This window comes from Hylobates moloch, unplaced genomic scaffold, assembly GCF_009828535.3.
Source record: "Hylobates moloch isolate HMO894 unplaced genomic scaffold, HMol_V3 SCAFFOLD_1, whole genome shotgun sequence".
NCBI classification, from domain to species: Eukaryota; Metazoa; Chordata; class Mammalia; order Primates; family Hylobatidae; genus Hylobates; species Hylobates moloch.
In genome coordinates this window covers 103,387,378-103,408,015 of record NW_026652276.1, presented here as the reverse complement: position 1 = coordinate 103,408,015, position 20,638 = coordinate 103,387,378, and the positions used below count along the sequence as shown (strand labels likewise).

The following is a 20,638-nucleotide window of genomic DNA, read 5'->3' as shown; positions in this document are numbered from 1 at the left end:
TGGTCTTGAACTCCTGACCTTAGGTGATCCACCCGCCTCGGCCTCCCAAAGTGGTTGGATTACAGGCGTGAGCCACCTCGCCTGGTCCTATCTGTCTTCTCTTTCTCCCTCTCACTTTGTTTCTCTTCTCTCTCTCTCTCTCCCGCCTCCTTCCCCCAACTCCCCTCCCCCCCCTTCATAGCTGAGCCTGTCCGGCAGAGCGGCGGATGTACGGATGATTCAGTGGTTGGCAGGAAGCCCGCCCTGCCCACCCGCGAGTGTCAGTGGTGTTGGCATCGGCTCGGGCAGGTGTACGGGCTCAGGATGGGGCGGCCGCGGTGAGGAACCCTGGACTCTCAGGTAAGCCTTTCCCAGGGGTGCCTCGGTCCTCAGGCTGTTCCCCATCTCCCAGGAGCTCCTGGCCCCACTGGGTGGGGTGAGAAGAGGCCTGGATGCCTGGCACCCCCTCCCGTGGCCCCACTCCCACCCTGGCACCAGGCCCTGTGGCATTTCAAGGATCAGTTTTTTTCTGGGCTTCTGACCACTCTCTTGCCCTCACCTTCCCCTGTCCAGCTTGCGTAGTCTTGGGACATCCCAGGGTGGTCCCATCATTGCCAGAGACTGGTGAAGGGTGGCCGAGAGCCAAAACAGTGGCTGCCCTGGCCTGGGAGCCTCGGTTTCCTCATCCGTGAAATGGGACTGTAACCCCCTACACAGGTCGGGGAAAACGGTGAGATTACAGGCCAGGGCCCAGGTCCTGCCCCAGGTCAGGTGGAGAACCCCCACCGCCTCCCTACCCAGCCCCCTACCTGGCCCTCAGCTCTGTCCCTGGGACCAGGGCTGCTCAGGCCCCTGCCGCACCCGCCCGCCTCCCTCTCTCCCTCCCAGCTAGCCTCGTTTGAAGCCCAGAGTTATTTGGAAAAAGCAACAGGACCAGCTGGGCACGGTGGCTCACACCTGTAATCCCAGCATTTGGGGAGGCCACGGCGGGAGGATCATTTGAAGTCAGGAGCTGGAGACCAGCCTGGGCAACATAGTGAGACTCCCATCTCTTTAAAAAATAAAAATAAAAAAATAAAATTAAAAACTAAATGAAAAAAACCAACAGACCCCAGAGCAGAGTCCAGTGGATAAAGCCGTCCAGGGCTTCAAGCCAGGCTGCCCCCTCCCCAACCCCAGTGTCCCCAACCGCAACTCAGCTCGGAGACGGCTGGGAGAACAGGCAGGGTGGTCTCGAGCGTCCTTCCGGGCGGGATTCAGACACTGTAGCTCCTCCAGCCCAGCCCCCGAGAGCTTCCCCGAAGCCGGCTCTTGGCAATCTTTGTTCATATGAAAACTGCCCACTTCCCTTTAGTGCTATTTTGGCCTCTGCAGAACCGTGGTCTGTGGCAGCCCCCACTCTCCACCCCGCCCAGCGCTGCCAGCCCCTGGGGGCCTCAGAGGGCCCACCGTCCGCTCCCTCCACCTCAGCCCACCTGCTTTCAGAACCTGGATGGGAGAGTGAAAGTGAGAGTGAGACAGAGACACACACAGAGGGAGACAGAGACAGAGAGAGACAGAGACACAGAGACAGCACGGAATTTTTTTTTTTTTAAACGGAGTCTCACTCTGTCGTCCAGGCTGGAGTGCAGTGGCGTGATCTCGGCTCACTGCAATCTCCACCTCCCAGGTTCAAGCAGTTCTCCGGCCTTACCCTTCCAAGTAGCTGGGACTACAGGCACATGCTACCACACCTGGCTAATTTTTTATTTTTTTATTTATTTATTTTATTTTATTTTTATTTTTTTTGAGGTGGAGTCTTGCTCTGTCGCCCAGGCTGGAGTGCAGTGGCGCAATCTCGGCTCACTGCAAGCTCCGCCTCCCGGGTTCACGCCATTCTCCTGTCTCAGCCTCTCCAAGTAGCTGGGACTATAGGCGCCCGCCACCATGCCCGGCTAATTTTTTTGTATTTTTAGTAGAGACGGGGTTTCACCGTGGTCTCGATCTCTTGACCTCGTGATCTACCCGCCTCGGCCTCCCAAAGTGCTGGGATTACAAGCGTGAGCCACCGCGCCCGGCCTAATTTTTTATTTTTTATTTATTTTTTATTTTTTGGAGACGGAGTCTTGCTCCGTCTCCCAGGCTCGGAGTGCAGTGGTGCGGTCTCAGCTCACTGCAAGCTCCGCCTCCCGGGTTCATGCCATTCTCCTGCCTCAGCCTCCCGAGTAGCTGGGACTACAGGCACCCGCCACGACGACCGGCTAATTTTATGTGTTTTTAGTAGAGATGGGGTTTCGCCGTGTTAGCCAGGATGGCCTCAATCTCCTGACTTCGTGATCTGCCCGCCTCGGCCTCCCAAAGTGCTGGGATTACAGGTGTGAGCCACCGTGCCTGGCCTAATTTTTTATTTTTAGTAGAGACAGGGTTTCACCATGTTGGCCACTCTGGTCTTGAACTCCTGACCTCAGATGATTTGCCTGCCTCAGCCTCCCAAAGTGTTGGGATTACAGGTGTGAACCACTGCACCCGGCCAACAGCACAGGATGTATTCAGTCTGGGGGCAGACATACGACTGTTTGTTAAATTTTATTTAACAAACAGCCTGTCACCCAGGCTGGAGTTCAGTGGTGTGATCTTGGCTCACTGCAGCCTCCAACTCCTGGGCTCAAGCAATTCTCTTGCCTCAGTGTCCCGAGTAGCTGGAACCACAGGCATGTGCCACTGCGCCTGCCTAATTTTTTCATTTTTTTTGTAGAGACAGGGCCTTGTTACATTGTCCAGGCTGGTCTCGAACTCCTGGCCTCAAGCGATCCTCCTATCTCGGCCTCCCAGTGTTGAGATTACAGGCGTCAGCCACCACGCCCAGCCTGATCCCATTTTATTTATTTGTTTATTTATTTATTTAATTTATTTATTTATTTTTTTTTTGAGATGGAGCCTCTCTCTGTCTCCCATGCTGGAGTGCACTGGCGTGATCTCAGCTCACTGCAACTCACTGCCTCCTGGGTTCAAGTGATTCTCATGCCTCAGCCTCCCAAGTAGTTGGAATTATAGGCTTGCGCCACCACGCCTGGCTAATTTTTGTATTTTTCTAGTAGAAACATGGTTTCACCATATTGGCCAAGCTGGTCTCAAACTCAAGTGATCCTCCCGTTCAGCCTCCCAAACTATTGGGATTACAGGTGTGAGTCCCTGTACCCAGCCCGACCTCATTTTATAGATGAGAAAACTGAGGCGGGGGGGGGGGTCTCAGGCAGAGGCTAGATTTGGTCCCATGAGCCCTCCCCCAAGACAAGGTGCTCCAACCTCACAAGCCTGAGATGAACTTGGGCCATGCTGGAGGGGTTGGGGGTACACCCTGGGTTGGGGGCACTGAGGCAAGGTGAGTTTCGGGGAGGGGGAAGGGCAGTGCCCAGGCGGGCCATGGGGAGGAGAGAGCAGAGCTTTCCTCGGACAACCTCCTGGGGTGACGTGGGTCGTGCCAGTCACATTGCTCAGAAATTCACTTGTTCCCACTGACTCACTTGGCTTTTGGGGAGAGGCCTGGTGGCTTCTCTGTGATGCGCCTCTGACTGTGGCTCAGGACCGCATGGAGATTCCGTCATCTTACCGCAGGGATTTGGGAAGTCCAGACAGGTCCTGAGACTTGTCCAAAGCCACGCAGCTTTCAAGGGGAGCAGCCCAGGTCCTGGTGGACCTCAGGGGGATCCCAAGGCAGGAGGTAGGCAGCCCGGAGCGCCTCCTTTATTATTATTATTCTTATTATTGAAATATGGCGCAATCTCGGCTCACTGCAACCTCCACCTCCTGGGTTCAAGCAATTCTCTGCCTCAGCCTCCTGAGTAGCTGGGATTACAGGCACCCACCACCACACCCAGATAATTTTTTGTATTTTTTTTTAGTAGAGACAGGGTTTCACCATCTTGGCCAGGCTGGTCTTGAACTCCTGACCTCATGATCCACCCACCTCAGCCTCCCAAAGTGTTGGGATTACAGGTGTGAGCCACCGTGCCCGGCCATTTTCTTTTTTTTTTTTTTTTTCGAGATGGAGTGTCGCTCTGTTGCCCAGGCTGGAGTGCCGTGGCGTGATCTTGGCCCACTGCAACCTCTGCCTCCTAGGTTCAAGCGATTCTCTTGCCTCAGACTCCTGAGTAGCTGGGATTACAGGCGTGCGCCACCACACCCGGCTATTTTTGTATTTTTAGTGGAGACGGGGTTTTACCGTGTTGGTCAGGCTAGTCTCGAACTCCTGACCTCGTGATCTGCCAGCCTCGGCCTCCCAAAGTGCTGGGATCACAGGCATGAGCTACTGCGCCCAGCTGGAGCTTCTCCTTTTAAGTCCTGTTTACTGCTCCAAGCCTCACCTTCCCCAGCTGTGGGATGGGGAGAAGCCCTCCTCACTGGTGGCCAGGGTGGGACTAACATGGGGGGTGGGGGAGAGTGGACACTCGGGAGTGTTGGCTCCACAAATGCCCGCCATGCCCCACCCCTTCAGAGACCCCACCACCCTCAACTCTGTCCCCAGCCATCTCCAGGGGGCCAGGTCTCCTTATTATTATTTTTTGAAACAGAGTCTCACTCTGTTGCCGAGGCTGGAGTGCAGTGGCATGATCTCAGCTCACTGCAGCCTTGATCTCCCTGGGCTCAAGCAATCCTCCTGCCTCAGCCTCCCAAGTAGCCAGGACCACAGGCATGCACTACCATGCCTGGAGATATATATATCTATATATATTTTTGTGTGTGTGTTTTTTTTATAGAGACAGAATTTCACCATATTGCCTAGGCTGGTCTCGATCTCTTGACCTCAAGTGATCCTCCCTGCCTCGGCCTCTCAAAGTGCTGGGATTATAGGCGTGAGCCACCGCGCCTGGCCCGGGTCTGTTGCTAGTTGCAACAGTTCTTGGAAGCCCACTCTAGAGGGCCACGCCTCCATTCACCAGGCCGCGGTGGGTGGTGTGCATGTGTTTTGCTGAGGCCTGGTCATCACGCTGTGACTCCAAGGCTGGGACCGGCCACAGACCAAGAAGCCGGTCAGGTGCCAGCCAGAGATTCAGGGCTCCCTCCCCCCCAACATCCTGCCTTTAGCCCATCCTTGGAATCCCAGCTCATGTCATCCCAGCCACCTGCAGCAGTGCCCTAGGGCCCCATCCCTCTGTGGATCACCTTTCTCCACCACATGCTCTTGGGCCACCTCCTCCAAGAAGCCTTCCTGACCTCCCTCCTCTCAGCTCCCACCACAGGCAGAATCTGGGCTTGCAGTTGTTTCAGGAATGGAAGCCCCATTCCCAGGTCCTGGGGGGACCCCAAGGCAGGAGGTGGGCAGAGAGGGGTCCTGGGAAGCATAGAGGAGCCCTGAATTGCTCTGGGGTGGGCGAGGACTTCCGGGTGCTTCTGTGTGAGTGGTGGCCACAGACTGTCACCTCCAGGAGCCAGGGTGGGTTTACTGGAGGCAACCCACTGTGGGTTGATGGGCAGAGCCAGGGTTAGGGGCAGGACGCTGGGGCCTGAATCCCATCTTTCCACTTAGCAGACATGAGCTCTCTGGCCTCAGTTTCTCGATTTGTGAAATGCGGTGAACATTGTCTTCAGAGGGCAGTTGTCTGGATTAAGCGAGGCTGTGTGTAGGGCTGTGTGCGTGCACATGGGGCTGTCTTGTGGGCCCCCAGAACCTTCCAGCACTTATCAAGGGTGAAGATGGCTCACCGGGCAGAGGTGTTGGTTTGGGGTCACATGGGGTGAACAGGACTGGTTTTGTCCTTGCCCAGTGCAGGAGCGGGGAGGGGAGGTGGTGTTTCCGCAGCCTGGGCTCAGGTATGGGGCTGTCCGAGCACAGTGGGGGTGTGGGGTAGGATTCCTGAAAACGGGGCCCCTAGCTCATGGGCACCTCCCATTTCAGCATCACAGGAGGCAACACCAGGAGCCAACATGAGCTCAGGGACTGAACTGCTGTGGCCCGGAGCAGCGTTGCTGGTGCTGTTGGGAGTGGCGGCCAGCCTGTGTGTGCGCTGCTCACGCCCAGGTAAGCGGGGGTCTCGGGGACGTGATGGGGAGAAGGTGTGGACGGTGCATCTCAGAGACCCTCTCAGGCCCAGACATGGCTGTGGTCAGAAGGGGCGGTCAGATGAACCTCGTGATGTGACCCCTGAACCCCTAAACTGCCCCCTGAAGACAATGGTCAGGTGCACCTGAGGGCTTTGGCTTTGCTGGGTCAACTGCGGTATCTTGGGCCAGAGAAATTGCCCCAGACGAGGGAGGGGAGGCGAGGTTGCCTGTGGCATCCACTTTTCTAGCCTCTCCCCTTCTAAAAAAGGGTGAGCAAATACCCTTTTTTTTTTTTTTTTTTTTTGACAGAGTCTCGCTCTGGTCCCCCAGGCTGGAGGGTAGTGGTGCAATCTTGGTTCACTGCAACCTCCAACTCTCGGGTTGAAGCGATTCTCCTGCCTCAACCCCCTGAGTAGCTGGGACCTACAGGTGCCTGCCACCACGCCTGGCTAATTTTTGTGTTTTTAGTAGAGATGGGGTTTCCCCATGTTGGCCAAGCTGGTCACGAACTGCTGACCTCAGGTGATCCTCCCGCCTCGGCCTCCCAAAGTGCTGGAATTACAGGAGGGAGCCACCACACCTGGTCCCAAATACTCTTTAATATCAGGTGGCCGGTGATGATTGACAGTTTGGCCCCCAAGTCCTGTCTGAGTCCTGCTGGGAGACAAGACATGGCGGGGGGGTGTCTGACCTCAGTTCACAGCTGCTCCCAGACCCTTTGCTAATCCTGGCCTGTTCTTGCAGGTGCAAAGAGGTCAGAGAAAATCTACCAGCAGAGAAGTCTGTGAGTTGCCTCGACGTCCCTAGCCTGGTGTATTCATGTGCCCTGGGCATGGGCGTCCCCAAGGGAATTCCTGGCACCCCATCCTTCACCCCTTCACTCACACCTCCTCCATGCCAAGCTCTAGCGGGTCCCTAGCCATCAGAGAAGGGAGAGGAAGTGTCCAGGGGCTGTCCAGGCCTTGCTGCAGCTCGGGTTAGGGAGGGCTTTGGGAGGCGGGAATGCCTGGGCTGTGGGGCTAGCCACTCTTCAGCTTGCCTGTGAACCCCTCCAGAAGTCCAGGCATCTGGCCAGGCACGATGGTTCACGCCTGTTATCCCAGCACTTTGGGAGGCCAAGGCAGGTGGATCACCTGAGGTCAGGGGTTTGAGACCAGCCTGGCCAACACGGTGAAACCCCATTTCTACTAAAATACAAAAATGAGCCGGGCATGGTGGTGGGTCCCTGTACTCCCAGCTACTCTGGAGGCTGAGGCAGGAGGATCACTTGAACCCGGGAGGTGGAGGTTGCAGAGAGCCGAGATTGTGCCACTGCACTCTAGCCTGGGCAAAAAAGCGAGATTCCATCTCAGAAAAGAAAAAAAGAAAAGAAAAGAAAAAAAAAAAATAGAAGTCCACCAGGCACCTGTGTCCTCAGCCTCCCTTTGACCCCAGTCCCCCGGGGCTAGTCCGCTTTCCCCCTGCAATGTAAGAGACAGAGACCCCCGCACAGGGTGAAATGTGAACGTTGTCGGAGAATCCCCTGGAAAAAGCTGCCGGAGCTCAGGGGAGGATGTGAGCAAGTCCCTCGGGGGACCAGGGAAGGACTGTGAGAAAGACCCAGGGAAGGGCAGTGGGTTCGACACTTCAGACTGGGGCTGAAACCCAGAACAACCCGGGCACATGGGCAGTCGCCATGGGTGTCCTTTGATTAAGAGAATGGCTGTGGGCCCAGGAGACCTTGGAGGTCCATGTGCACCCCCGAGCAGTCATTCATGACCCACACACGCACACCCGCACACACATCCTTCCTCATTTCCTTTTGCAACTGAAAAACCACAGTGAGATTTGAAAATAGAATCTTCCTATCCTTGCTCATCATGGGCCGGGGTTAGACCTTTCTGGGTCTTTCTGGCCACGTGGCTTTCTGGCCTGCCTGCAACCTCCCCTGATGCCTCCCATGCCCTTGACTCCTCGGACACTTCCCCTCTCCCCTCTTCCCTCAGGCCCTGCCCACCCCCGGCCCCCTGATTGATCTTAGAGCCATAGATGGTCAGGGCCAGACTCAGCGCCCCCATGTGGGAGGTGGAGGGGAGCTGTTCGGTCCTCTCCCTGGAATGCCGAATGCCGGTGCCTGCCTCTCCATGTCACCTCGGTTGGGCTCAGTCCCACCAGCCTGCATGAAGTGACTGCTGTGAGCACAGGCTCCGTTTCTCTGTTGCTTCTCCCAGGAAGCCACGTCTGACTCTCTCCTGTGGATTTAGGGTCTCTCTCCTAAATCAGGTCACCCTGAGCCCCGTCTTCCAGGAGCTTGGAAGGCTGGGCCAGGTACCCATTCTGGTTCAGAGGAGGAGCCCCCAAACCTGCTTTAATAATGAGCTAATCCACCCCATCATCTGTAATGGCAGCTTCCATTCTCAAGAGCATCTCATGGTCCAAGATGGCAGCTGGGGTGCCAGCCGTCATCTCTGCATTCCCAGCAGCAGGAAGAAAGAATGAACAAGGATACAAAGGGTGTCCCCCAGTTGCCAGTGCCCCCATTTAAAAAGATTTATTGGAAATATCAACAACCTTGGCTTGAATCTCATAGACCAGAGCTTAATCCATGGCCACACTTTGGTGCAAGGAAGGCTAGGAATAGTCTTTTATTTATTTCTTTCTTTATTTAGAGATGGAGTCACATTTACTCTGTTGTTCAGGCTGGAGTGCAGTAGAACAATCTCGGCTCACTGCAACCTCTGCCTCCTGGCTTCAAGTGATTCTCCTGCCTCAGCCTCCCGAGTAGCTGGGATTACAGGCATGCGCCACCATGCCCAGCTAATTTTTGTATTTTTAGTAGAGACAGGGTTTCTCCATGTTGGTCAGGCTGGTCTTGAACTCCCGACCTCAGGTGATCCGCCTGCCTTGGCCTCCCAAAGCCCTGGGATTACAGATGTGAGCCACCACACCGGGCCTAGAGTGTGTGCTTTTTTAAGGAATTGCAAACACTCCCTAGGACCGGCAGGTGTGAGGCAGCCTCATTGTCACTCCTGGCTGAAATAATTTACCCCAAGTCACTGCTGGGTCCCTGAGCACCTGCCCTCATTCACCCTCATGCCCCGGAATCTCAGGGCTGCCTCCACAGCCCTGTCCACAGACCCCTCCTGACCCATCTCCAGGGGCCTGGGACCCCCCTGGCAGGATGTGGCCCTGTTGAGGCCACGTCGGTGATGGGTCTGGCTGAGAGCCGGGCTCCAGCCCAGGGCCGTGTGTGAGGGGTGGGCACCCAGTGCACGGAGGGGCCAGAGAATGGGGGTAGCAGGGGGAGCCATGAGAATGAGGCCTGAAAGGGCAGCAGTTCCTCCCCACTGTCGCCCTGGTCCGTCCCTCCGCTTTCCCTCCTCGTCCCTGCCTGTCCCTCTCCTGTCCCTGTGTTCTTGTGGGAGCTGTGGGAGGCCAGGCCCAGGCTCAGCACAGCCCATGCATTTCCAGGCGTGTGGACCAACAGAGCTTTACGGGGTCCCGGACCTACTCCTGTGAGTCTCCAAGGGTCCCCGGGTTGGGCTCTGGGTTGGGGGTGTCCCTATCAAGTTATCTCGGTCCCCATTGCCCTGAGACCGTGGCCAGGCCTGATGTGGGGAGATGATGGCGTGAGGGGGTTGGGCTAGCCTGGGGGCCCAGCCAACACCCCACTTCTTGCCCTTTGCAGTGGTCGGGCAGGCATGGCCAGGACCCCTGGCGGACATGGCACCCACAAGGTAGGTCACAGCCCCCCAGGAAGTGACAAGAAGGAAAGTCCTGGAGGTCTCCACCTGGTAAGCCCAGGTCAAGACCTCCCTCCCTCCCTCCCCAGGTCCCAGAGCTCCAGGGTTCGGCTATGAAGGCCCCACCAGGGGCATGGGGGGATGTGTCCTGGGGGACCTCTCCCCTATGGCCCCTCCTTTAATCCCCTCCTTCCCCCTCCCTGCAGGAAGGACAAGCTGTTGCAATTCTCCCCCAGCCTGGAGGGTGAGTGGCACAGGGCAGGGACAGGCCTAGCCAAGCTGGGACTAAGACAGGCGAAAACCCCGTGTGACAGGTGTCGAGTAGTGGGGGCTGCAGGGCCAGGTGAGGCCTCCCCAGGAGAGACACACAGACTGGGGCAGGGCGGGCTCCTGGAATCGGCCTGGCAGGGGGAGGGCGCACACTCGCACATGCCCCACTGAGGGGACAGGGAGCACTGCAAAGGCTCAGACACGGGAAATAGCCCGCCCTGCCTTGGGCTGCAGCGCCCGAGCTGGGTGGAAGGCAGGGGCCAGGGGAGAGAGCAATGAGCTGGGTCTTTCTTCCAGATCCAGCATCTTCCAGGTACCAGAACTTCAGCAAAGGTAGGTGGGCTCCTGGAGAAAGGGGGAGGCCATAGTGGGGGCCACAGCCCAGGGGCTCAGGCCTGATTCTCGCTTCCTCCTGCAGGAAGCAGACACGGGTCGGAGGAAGCCTACGTGTGAGTGACCTTGGTCCTGTCCCCCCTGCCCCGCCTCTCCCCCTGCCCCACCTATCTTCCACAGCCCTGGGCTTCCTGGTCCAGGAACCACCTCTTGCACTAGAATGAGGCATCCAGGTTCCCCTCCTTCTCCTAGCAGGCAGGCATTGGGCGACACTGTTGTCTCTTAGGTAACCCTGGCTTTGGGGGACTGGATTTGGCCCTGCTCTGGGACACAGAGTGTCAGGGGCAGGGGATGGAGACTCATTCAGCATCACCCAAAGACAAGCTACAGGACACCCAGAATCCCTCGGGGGTGTTGCATCATCTCGCAGATGGGCAAACTATGGGGAATAGCCTAAGGTCACAGAGCAAGGTGGCTCGCCAGGTGTGGTGGCTCATGCCTGTAATCCCAGGACTTCGGGAGGCCAAAGCAGGCAGATCACCTGAGGCCAGGAGTTCGAGACCAGCCTGGCCAACATGGTGAAACCTCATCTCTACTAAAAATAAAAAAATTAGCCAGGCATGATGGTGCATGCCTGTAATTCCAGCTACTCGGGAGACTGATGCAGGAGAATCACTTGAACCTGGGAGGCTGAGGTTGCAGTGAGCCGAGATCATGCCACTGCACTCCAGCCTGGGCAACAGAGACTCTGTCTCAAATAAAAAAAAAAAAAAAAAAAAGTGGCTCCAGCCAGGCGGCCGCCTCCTCCAGCCCCCGGTGGCTCAGGGGTCCCAGGAAGTGGGGGTGGAGGAATCAGAGAGGAGATCCTGGCAGACCCCCATGGCCCCCAAGAGGAGCAATGGTGGGAGCAGCCCTGGCCTCACCGCCCCCTTATGGAGCCCACAACCCGACCTCCATCCTGCCCTGAAACCTGTGTTGTGTATGTTCTCTTGACCAGAGACCCCATTGCCATGGAGCATTACAACTGGGGGCGGTTCTCAAAGCTCCCAGAAGGTGAGGCGAAGGACAAAGCTGGTGGCGGGGGAGGAAGTGCTGTGGGAGCTCAAGGCAGAAGCCACACCTCCAGGCAGGAGAGGAGGCTGGGCCTGGGTTCGGGTAAATTGGCAGAGCCAGATGGGTGGACAGAAGGAGGCTGGTGCTGCAGGCGGGGGCCAAGGAGGAATAGGGGGCGGGCGGGTCGGCACGGGAGAGCTGTGGGCACAGGGCGTGGGAGGGAGGAGTGGGCCACAGGGCAGGGAACTAGAGGGCTGGCTTGGGGAGGTCAGGGGAGGCCAGGTCCTCATCAACGAGGACTGAGCATCTTCTCCTGACCCCAGAAGGTACCTGGGATGGTGATCCCTGTAGGTTCTAAGGCCACCAGAACCTTGGTCCCTGAATGCCTTTGCTTTATAGAAAGGGCAACTGAGAGGCTGGGTGTGGTGGCTCATGCCTGTAATCCCAGCACTTTGGGAGGCCAAGGTGGGTGGATCACCTGAGGTAAGGAGTTCAAGACCAGTGTGGCCAACATGGTGAAACCCCGTCTCTACAAAAATACAAAAAAAAAAAAAAAATCAGCCAGGCATGGTGGCGCATGCTTGTAATCCCAGCTACTTGGGAGGCTGAGACAGGAGAATTGCTTGAACCCGGGAGGCGGAGGCTGCAGTGAGCTGAGATCACGACATTGCACTCCAGCCTGGGCAACAGAGCAAGACTCCATCTCAAAAACAAAAGAAACAAAATCCCCCCAAAAAAGGGCAACCGAGGACTCAGGGTGGGCGGTGCCTGTTGAGAGGTGCATGGGCCTGGGGTTTGAATCCAGCTCCACGACCTGGCTCCTGCCTGGACCATACTGCGTAGGACCATGGTGTTGGGGGTCCTCTTCTGTCCCCCACCACTGCCACCTCCAATTTTTTTTTTTTTTTTTTTTGAGACAGAGCCTTGCTCTGTCACCTAGGTTGAGTGCAATGGCACAATCTTGGCTCTCTGCAACCTCCGCCTCCCGGGTTCAAGTGATTTTCCTGCCTCAGCCTCCCGAGTAGCTGGGATTACAGGCGCCTGCCACCACGCCTGGCTAATTTTTTGTATTTTTAGTAGAGACAGGGTTTCACCATATTGGCCAGGCTGGTCTTGAACTCCTGACCTCAGGTGATCCGCTCGCCTTGGCCTTCCAAAGTGCTGGGATTACAGGTGTGACCCACCCCGCCAGGCTGGCAGTGCTCATTTCTTTGGAACCCCAGTATCACTGATGGATTTTGGGTGGGGCATTGGTCAGAGCCCAGCTTCCCCATTACAGGGCCAAGATGGGGTGCCAGGTGCTGAGGTGCCACACTCAGCCTGGGTCCCTGAGCAAAGCGTCCCCAGCCTGCCCTGCCCTATCTGGAAGAGTCCAGCCCCCTCCCGGCAGTGGCTCTAGGGAGAGCTCCTGATTATAGAGATGAGCCCCTGAGGCTGCCCCTGCCTCCCTCCCTCCCTCCCTCCAGCCACCCATCGTGGGCCTGAATTGCAGCCCCCCCCAGAGTACGCCCTCCAGAGTGCATTTGGAGGGGATCTCAGAAGACAGAGAAGGAGGCTGGACACGGTGACTCACGCCTGTAATCCCAGCATTTTGGGAAGATCGCCTAAGCTTAGGGGTTCGAGACCAGCCTGCGCAACACAGCGAGATCCTCTCTACAAACAATTTTAAGTTAGCTGGGCGTGGTGGTGCATGCCTGTAGTTCCAGCAACTCAAGAGTCTGCAGGTTAGGAGGATCGTTTGAGCCAGGAGTTGGAGGCTGCAGTGAGCGGACTTTGCCAATGCTCTCCAGCCTGGGTGACAGAGCGAGACCGTCTCAACAAGAAACAAAGAAGACAGAGAAGGAGCTCAGGGCTCAGGGAAGAGCCTGCAGGGGCACCAGGCCAGCGCCCATTAGGAAGCTCATCCAGAAGAAGGCTTGAGGTCCCGGGGGACCCAGAGGGCTAGGGCTTGGCAGAAGAGGTCCCCTGCAAAGGGAAGGCAGGACAGAGAGGGAGGACGAGCCAGGCCTTGCAGGGTCTGCCCACACCCCCGTGCCCGCTCCTCTCTCTCCTGCAGATGATGATGCCAATTCCTACGAGAATGTGCTCATTTGCAAGCAGAAAACCAGAAAGACAGGTGAGGCTGCCCAGCCAGAGGCAGGCTGGGGCTGGGAGCAGCAGGCCTCCTTGGCCAGGTGCCCCTGCACTCCCCAGTGCTCAGAGGCTGCCCCCACTTTGAAGCCCGAAGGCTCTCGGATCCCCGGGTACCTTTGGGTAGAGCCTTGCCCCTACTATCCTCAGAGGAGGCTCTATTGGCTCCTGGCACCTCTGTGGGACTGAGCCAAGGGGGGCCTATTCTCCCTCTCGGCAGGTGCCCAGCAGGAGGGCATAGGTGGCCTCTGCAGAGGGGACCACAGCCTGTCGCTGGCCCTGAAGACTGGCCCCATTTCCGGTCTCTGTCCCTCTGCCTCCCCGGAAGAAGATGAGGAATCTGAGGATTATCAGAACTCAGCATCTATCCATCAGTGGCGCGAGTCCAGGAAGGTCATGGGTAGGTGGCCGGGAGAAGAGGCAGGGTTGTCCACTTAGGGCAGGCTTGAGGGACTGGCCTGGAAGGGCAGGCTGAAAGTGGGCTTCCCTCCAGCCAGTCCAGCTAACCCCGCAGTGATGCCTGGGTGCAGGAGCAGCTGCAGAGACCTTGAACCACAAAGGACGGCCCTCGGCAGCCGCCTAGCCTCCAGGGTGGGGTCAGGTCCTCCCGGGCAGGCCGCCCCGTCCAGCTGCATGCGTGGAGTAACGCATTCACCTGCTCTCACAGCAGGACGATCTCCAGCAAATCCCAGAGACGGGACAGACACACACCGCCAGGACCTGTCGGGCGTGGCATTTCCCGCAGGCTGTTTTGTGGAGTCTGGGGGTCTGAGTCTGGGGGAGCAGTCATGGGTGTCTCCATGTGAACCACTTGATGACCTGTCTGCCCGCTGGTCCGCAGGGCAACACCAGAAAGAAGCATCCCCTGGCCCGGTGGGAAGCCCAGACGAGGAGGAGGACGGGGAACCGGATTATGTGAATGGGGAGGTGGCGGCCACAGAAGCCTAGGGTAGACCAAGAAGAAAGGTACAGCCCCTTCTCTCCAGCTGCCGTGGGCCAAGGATTGGAGGTCTTGCCAGGCTGCAGGACCCCCAATCCAAGGGAACAGCCGAGAGTGTGGGTGGAGGGGCCATGGTGGGGGCTGCACAGTGCACCCATGGGTGCTCCAAGAGGGCAGCTTGGCGACTCTGTTCCTCTGTTCTGGCCAGGGGCGTCAGGCAGGGAATTCTGGTGACTTCAGGGGCAAAGGAGTGGACACCAGGCGGGTCTCCCAACTCCACTGCATCCTCCTGGCTGTGACCTTGGACCAAGTGACAACCTCCCAGAACTTAGTCCCTCACTTGGTGCCCACTTCTCAGACAAGACATCGCACACACGGCTGGGCACGGTGGCTCATGCCTGTAATCCCAGCACTTTGGGAGGCCGAGGCAGGCAGATCACCTCAGGTCATGAGTTCGAGACTAGCCTGGCCAACATGGTGAAACTTCATCTCTACTAAAAACACAAAAAATTAGCTAGGCACGGTGGTGGGCGCCTGTAGTCCCAGTTACTTGGGAGGCTGAGGCAGGAGAATCATTTGAACCCTGAAGGCGGAGGTTGCAGTGAGTTGAGATCACATGCACTCCACCCTGGGCGACAGAGCGAGATTCCGTCTCAATAAATAAATAAATAAACAGACATCGCACACAAAGCCTCAGCCCAGCAGGCACTCGGTCAATGCTAGAAACAGACAGGAGGCAGGGACATTGGGAAATATAACAGTGGTTGAGACGCACTGAGGAGCCACCGCAGGCCAGTGAGATGGTGTGATGCTAAGCGCTCACACGTGCACCATCTCTTAGCACCCAAAGCCACAGAGCAGTTAAGCCACCTGCCCAAGGTCACATCTTGAAGTAAGGGGAGGAGGAGATGGAAGCCCCAGTGGTCAGACATCAGACATCAAAGCCCAGGCTAGGTCTACCGCTTGGGAAGCAGGATGGACCCCCAGAGGGCCTTGAAGGCTGCCCAAAGTCCCCATCTGGGAGACCCAGGCCGTCATCTCAGCGAGCAGGCTGGAGGGTGGAAACCACAGTGAACCTGGGTGGTCAAGAGTCAGCCCCAGAGGCAGGTGCAGGAGTTTGAGCCAAGTGTGCAGAGCCCCACATCATTCATTCAACCAGTATTCACTGGGCCCCTGTTATGGGCAAGTCCTGCTCTAGGTGCTGGGAACACCAACATAAAGAACAGGAAACCCCTGACCCCTTAGAACTTACATTCTGGTGGGAAAGAGAAAACAGACAGGGCTGGACACAGTGGTCATGCCTATAAATCTCAGCACTTCGGGAGGCTGAGGCGGGAGGATCCTTTGAGCCTCTGAGTTTGAGGCCAGCCTGGGCAACATAGCAAGACCTCTGTCGGCCGGGCGCGGTGGCTCACGACTGTAATCCCAGCACTTTGGGAGGCCGAGGCGGGCAGATCACAAGGTCAGGAGATCGAGACCATCCTGGCTAACACAGTGAAACCCCGTCTCTACTAAAAAGTACAAAAAATTAGCCGGGCGTGGTGGCGGGCTCCTGTAGTCCCAGCTACGCGGGAGGCTGAGGCAGGAGAATGGCGTGAACCCGGGAGGCGGAGCTTGCAGTGAGCCGAGATCGGGTGACGAGGAGACCACCTCAAAAAAAAAAAAAAAAGACCTCTGTCTCTACAAAAACTTTTTTTTTTTTTTTTTTTTTTTGAGACAATATCACAGTGACGCAATCTCGGCTCACTGCAACCTCCACCTCCTGGGTTCAAGCGATTCTCGTGCCTCAGCCTTCCAAGTAGCTGGGATTACAGGCACATGCCACCATGTTCAGCCTCTACAAAAACATTTAAAATTACCCAGGCATGGTGGTGGATGCCCTAGAGTCCCACTGACTCGGGAGGCTGAGGTGGGAAGATCACTTGAGCCTGGGAGGTCAAGGTTGCAATGAGCCATGGTCGCTGCAGTGAGCTGTGGTCGTGCCACTGCACTCAAGCCTGGGCAACAGAACAATACCCTGTCTCAAAAAAACAAAAAATTTAAAAATTAGCTGGGCATAGTGGTGTGCATCTGTAGTCCCAGCTACTTGGGAGGCTAAGGCAGGAGGATCACTTGAGCCCAGGAGTTCAAGGCTACAGTGAGCTATGATTGTACCACTGTACTCCAGCCAGGATGACAGAGTGAGACTCTGTCAAAAAAAAAACAAAACAAGAAAACAGATAAAAAGACATGGCATGTTCACTGGTGGTAAGTCTGGCAGAGAGAAACAAAACAGGGAAGCGGAGCAGGAAGTAGTGTGGGGGTTGTGAGCAAGATGGGGTGTTGCCGTTTAAGGAAGGAGGCTAGGGAAGCCTTTCAGAGCTCCCTTCCTCACCGCATCTGGGGGAAGGACATCCAGGCAGAGGGGACAATGGAGGCCCCAGGGTGGAGTGAGCTCCACAGGTCTGAGCAAAGCCAGGGGCCAGGGAGGAGCGGGTGAGGGGAAACTAGTGGAGGTCGAGGCCGGAGGTGGGGAGGCTGACCAGGCAGGGCCAGCACTTGCGGTTTTACTGCATGAGATGGGAGGGAGGGAGGGAGATAGAAAGGTTGTTTTTTCTTTTTTTTTTTTTTCTGAGACGGAGTCTTGCTCTGTCTCCCAGGCTGGAGTGCAGTGGCACGATCTCGGCTCACAGCAAGCTCTGCCTCCCGGGTTCACGCCATTCTCCTGCCTCAGCCTCCCGAGTAGCTGGGACTACGGGCGCCCACCAACACGTCCGGCTAATTTTTTGTATTTTTAGTAGAGACGGGGTTTCACCGTGTTAGCCAGGATGGTCTCGATCTTCTGACCTCGTGATCCGCCTGCCTCGGCCTCCCAAAGTGCTAGGATTACAGGCTTGAGCCACCGCGCCTGGCCTTTCTTTTTTTTTCGTTCCTGTTGCCCAGGCTGAAGTGCAATGGTGCAATGTTGGCTCACTGCAAACTCCGCCTCCTGGGTTCAAGCGATGCTCCTGCCTCAGCCTCCCGAGTAGCTGGGATTACAGGTGTCTGCCACCACACTCGGCTAATTTGTATTTATTTTATTTTGTTATTTGAGAGGGAGTCTCGCTCTGTCACCCAGGCTGGAGTGCAGTGGCGTGATCTCAGCTCACTGCAACCTCTGCCTCCTGGGTTCAGGTTTCTCCTGCCTCAGCCTCCCGAGTAGCTGGGATTACAGGCACACGCCACCACGCCTGGCTAATTTTTGTATGTTTAGTAGAGATGGGGTTTCACCATGTTGGCCAGGCTGGTCTCAATCTCCTGACCTCATGATCCACCCACCTCAGCCTCCCCAAGTGCTGGGATTACAGGCATGAGCCACCATGCCTGGCTAATGGGAAGGTTTTGTACAAAAGACTGGCTGGATGTTTCTAATTCAATTTCTCTGGCTGTTGGGTAGACAAATGGGTACTGGGAGAGTGGTACAGGAAGTCCAGGAAGGACCTAGGCACTGGTGCCATCTGGGCCAGGGGTGGCAGCAGTGGAGACAGGGGTAGGCAACATGGTGAAATGCCGTCTCTACATAATACACAAAAATTTGCCAGGTGTAGTGGCGCACACATGTAGTCCCAGCTACTTGGAGGCTGAGGTGGGAGGATAGCTTGAGTCTAGGAGGTTGAGCTGCTGTGTGAGCTGTGATTGCAACACTGCACTCCAGCCTGGGCCACAGAGCAAGACCCTGTCTCAAAACAAAAACAAAAAGAGGGGCCGGGCGCGGTGGCTCACGCTTGTAATCCCAGCACTTTGGGAGGCCGAGGCGGGCGGATCACGAGGTCAGGAGATCGAGACCACGGTGAAACCCCGTCTCTACTAAAAATACAAAAAAAAAAATTAGCCAGGCGTGGTGGTGGGCGCCTGTAGTCCCAGCTACTCGGAGAGGCTGAGGCAGGAGAATGGCGTGAACCCGGGAGGCGGAGCTTGCAGTGAGCCGAGATTGCGCCACTGCACTCCAGCCTGGGCGACAGAGCGAGACTCCGTCTCAAAAAAAAAAAACAAAACAAAAACAAAAAGAGGCCAGACGCAGTGGCTCACGCCTGTAATCCCAGCACTTTGGGAGGCTGAGTAGGGCTGATCACCTGAGGTCAGGAGTTCGAGACCATCCTGAGCAACATGGGGAAACCCTGTCTCTACTAAAAATACAAAAATTAGCCAGGCATGGTGGTGTGTGCCTGTAATCCCAGCTACTCAGGAGGCTGAGGCACAAGAATCACTTAAACCTGGAAGGAGGAGGTTGAAGATCGCACCATTGCACTCCAGCCTGGGCAACTACATCTTAAAAAAAAAAAAAAAAAAAAAAAAAAATTAGCCAGGCGTGGTGGGGGGCACCTGTAGTCCCAGCGCCACTGCACTCCAGCCTGGGTGACAGAGTGAGACTCCATCTCAAACAAAAAAAAACAAAGAAGAAGAAAGAAAAAAAGAAAAAGAAAAGAAACCCAGTTGATTGGTTGATGTGTGGCTTCTGTTCTCAGCCAGGAGGCAGGCTCAATGCTGTCCCCAAACCAGTGGTTATGGTTCTCAGGAACAAAATACTGATCAAGGCAAACCTCCTTCTACAAACTTTCCTCATTTAAGGAGCCAAGGCGAAGAGGGACCACTGTGCTCACGGACCCGTCGCTGCTTCCAAGGACCATTTCCCAGAGCTACTCAACTTTTAAGCCCCTGCCATGGTTGCTCCCGGAAGGAGAACCCGCCACCCTGAGGACCACCTGGACAAGCGTGCACAGCCCGGGAAAGGACAGTTACCCATGGGAGCTGCAGCCCTGTCACCAAGCCCTCTCCCGACCCAGGCTTTGTGGGGCAGGCACCTGGTACCGAGGGTAACCCGGCTCCTGGTATGGACAGATGCGCAGGATTTAGGATAAGCTGTTGCCCAGTCCCCATAACAGAACCACTGTCCAACACTGGTATCTGTGTCCTTTTGTGCTACGAATTTGGATTCCTAATTGCTACTGTTGGTTGCTGGGGTTTTAAATGATTGATAAACTTCTACAGTTAACTTACAGAGGGGGAGCCATATTTAATATTCTGGATTTCAGAGTAGAGATTTCTGTGTTGTCTCCTAGAAAGCATTACATGTAGTTTATTTCAGCATCCTGGTTGGGTGGGGCCCTAGCTCTCTTCCCCTTTGGTGGGACCTCTCCTTTCTTTGGGCTTCAGTTCACTCAGGAAGAAATGAGGCTATCGCCATCTTTATGCGCTTCCAGTGGAAATGTCACTTGCTACAGACAATAGTGCGTGAGAGTCTAGAGAAGTAGTGACCAGAACAGGGCAGAGTAGGTCCCCTCCATGGCCCTGAATCCTCCTCTATTCCAGGGCTGGCCTCTGCAGAGCTGATTAGACAGTGTTGTGACTGTCTCATGGGAAGAGCTGGGGCCCGGAGGGACCTTGAGTCAGAAATGCCACCAGAAAAAGTATCTCCTTCAACCAAAACATCTCAATAAAACCATTTTAGTTGAAAAGCAGTGATTATCCTGTGTCTCCTTTCCCCTGCTTCAGGTAAAAAACCTTTTATAAAAATACAAAAATTAGCCGGGCCTGGTGGTGCATGCCTGTAGTCTCAACTACTTGGGAGGCTGAGGCAGGAAAATCGCTTGAACTCAGAAGGTTGCAGTGAAGATTGTACCGCTGCACTCCAGCCTGGGCAAAAGAGGGAGACCTTGTCTCAAAAAACAAAACACGGCCGGGCGCGGTGGCTCACGCCTGTAATCCCAGCACTTTGGGAGGCTGAGGTGGGTGGATCACGAGGTCAGGAGATCGAAACCATCCCGACTAACACGGTGAAACCCGTCTCTAATAAAAATACAAAAAAATTAGCCAGGCGTGGTGGCAGGTGCCTGTAGTCCCAGCTACTCGGGAGGCTGAGGCAGGAGAATGGCGTGAACTTGGGAGGCGGAGCTTGCAGTGAGCCGAGATTGCACCACCGCACTCCAGCCTGGGCAAAAGAGGGAGACCTTGTCTCAAAAAACATAACCAAACACAAAAAGCCTTAAGGGAATGGCAGCCACAGCTCGTTTAATAAAAAGGAACCCTGAGAGCGTCAGGGCTGCGGATGGGATCTTAGTTCCCAAGTCCAGCCGTCTTTCTGGGATGGCCCAGGGACTCTTCCCATGAGAAGAAATTAATGCGACAAGTTAGGAAATCAGAAGAAACATCTAGAACCCAACTACCGCCCGCC

The 20,638-nt window shown here is 56.0% G+C and overlaps 1 protein-coding gene across 5 annotated transcripts; it reads left to right on the top strand.

Annotated features, from left to right (window-relative positions):
* The first annotated feature begins 215 nt into the window (after positions 1–215).
* LAT2 (linker for activation of T cells family member 2) lies at positions 216–19,920 on the top strand. Of its 5 annotated transcripts, none has more exons than XM_058444114.1 (13): positions 216–339; positions 5,855–5,977; positions 6,745–6,784; positions 9,451–9,494; positions 9,668–9,716; positions 9,929–9,966; positions 10,290–10,325; positions 10,411–10,441; positions 11,323–11,378; positions 13,435–13,494; positions 13,729–13,908; positions 14,350–14,474; positions 19,777–19,920. In XM_058444114.1, the coding sequence occupies exons 2-12, from the start codon at positions 5,884–5,886 to the stop codon at positions 14,454–14,456; spliced, it is 735 nt and encodes a 244-aa protein (XP_058300097.1). In that variant the 5' UTR covers positions 216–339; positions 5,855–5,883; the 3' UTR covers positions 14,457–14,474; positions 19,777–19,920. The 5 variants fall into 5 exon arrangements, with proteins under 5 accessions (XP_058300097.1, XP_058300098.1, XP_032612624.1 ...); XM_058444115.1 differs by lacking the exon at positions 19,777–19,920 and adding an exon at positions 19,036–19,112 and having other exon boundaries at positions 13,840–13,908; XM_032756733.2 differs by lacking the exon at positions 19,777–19,920 and adding an exon at positions 18,933–19,112.
* Positions 19,921–20,638: the final 718 nt, after the last annotated feature.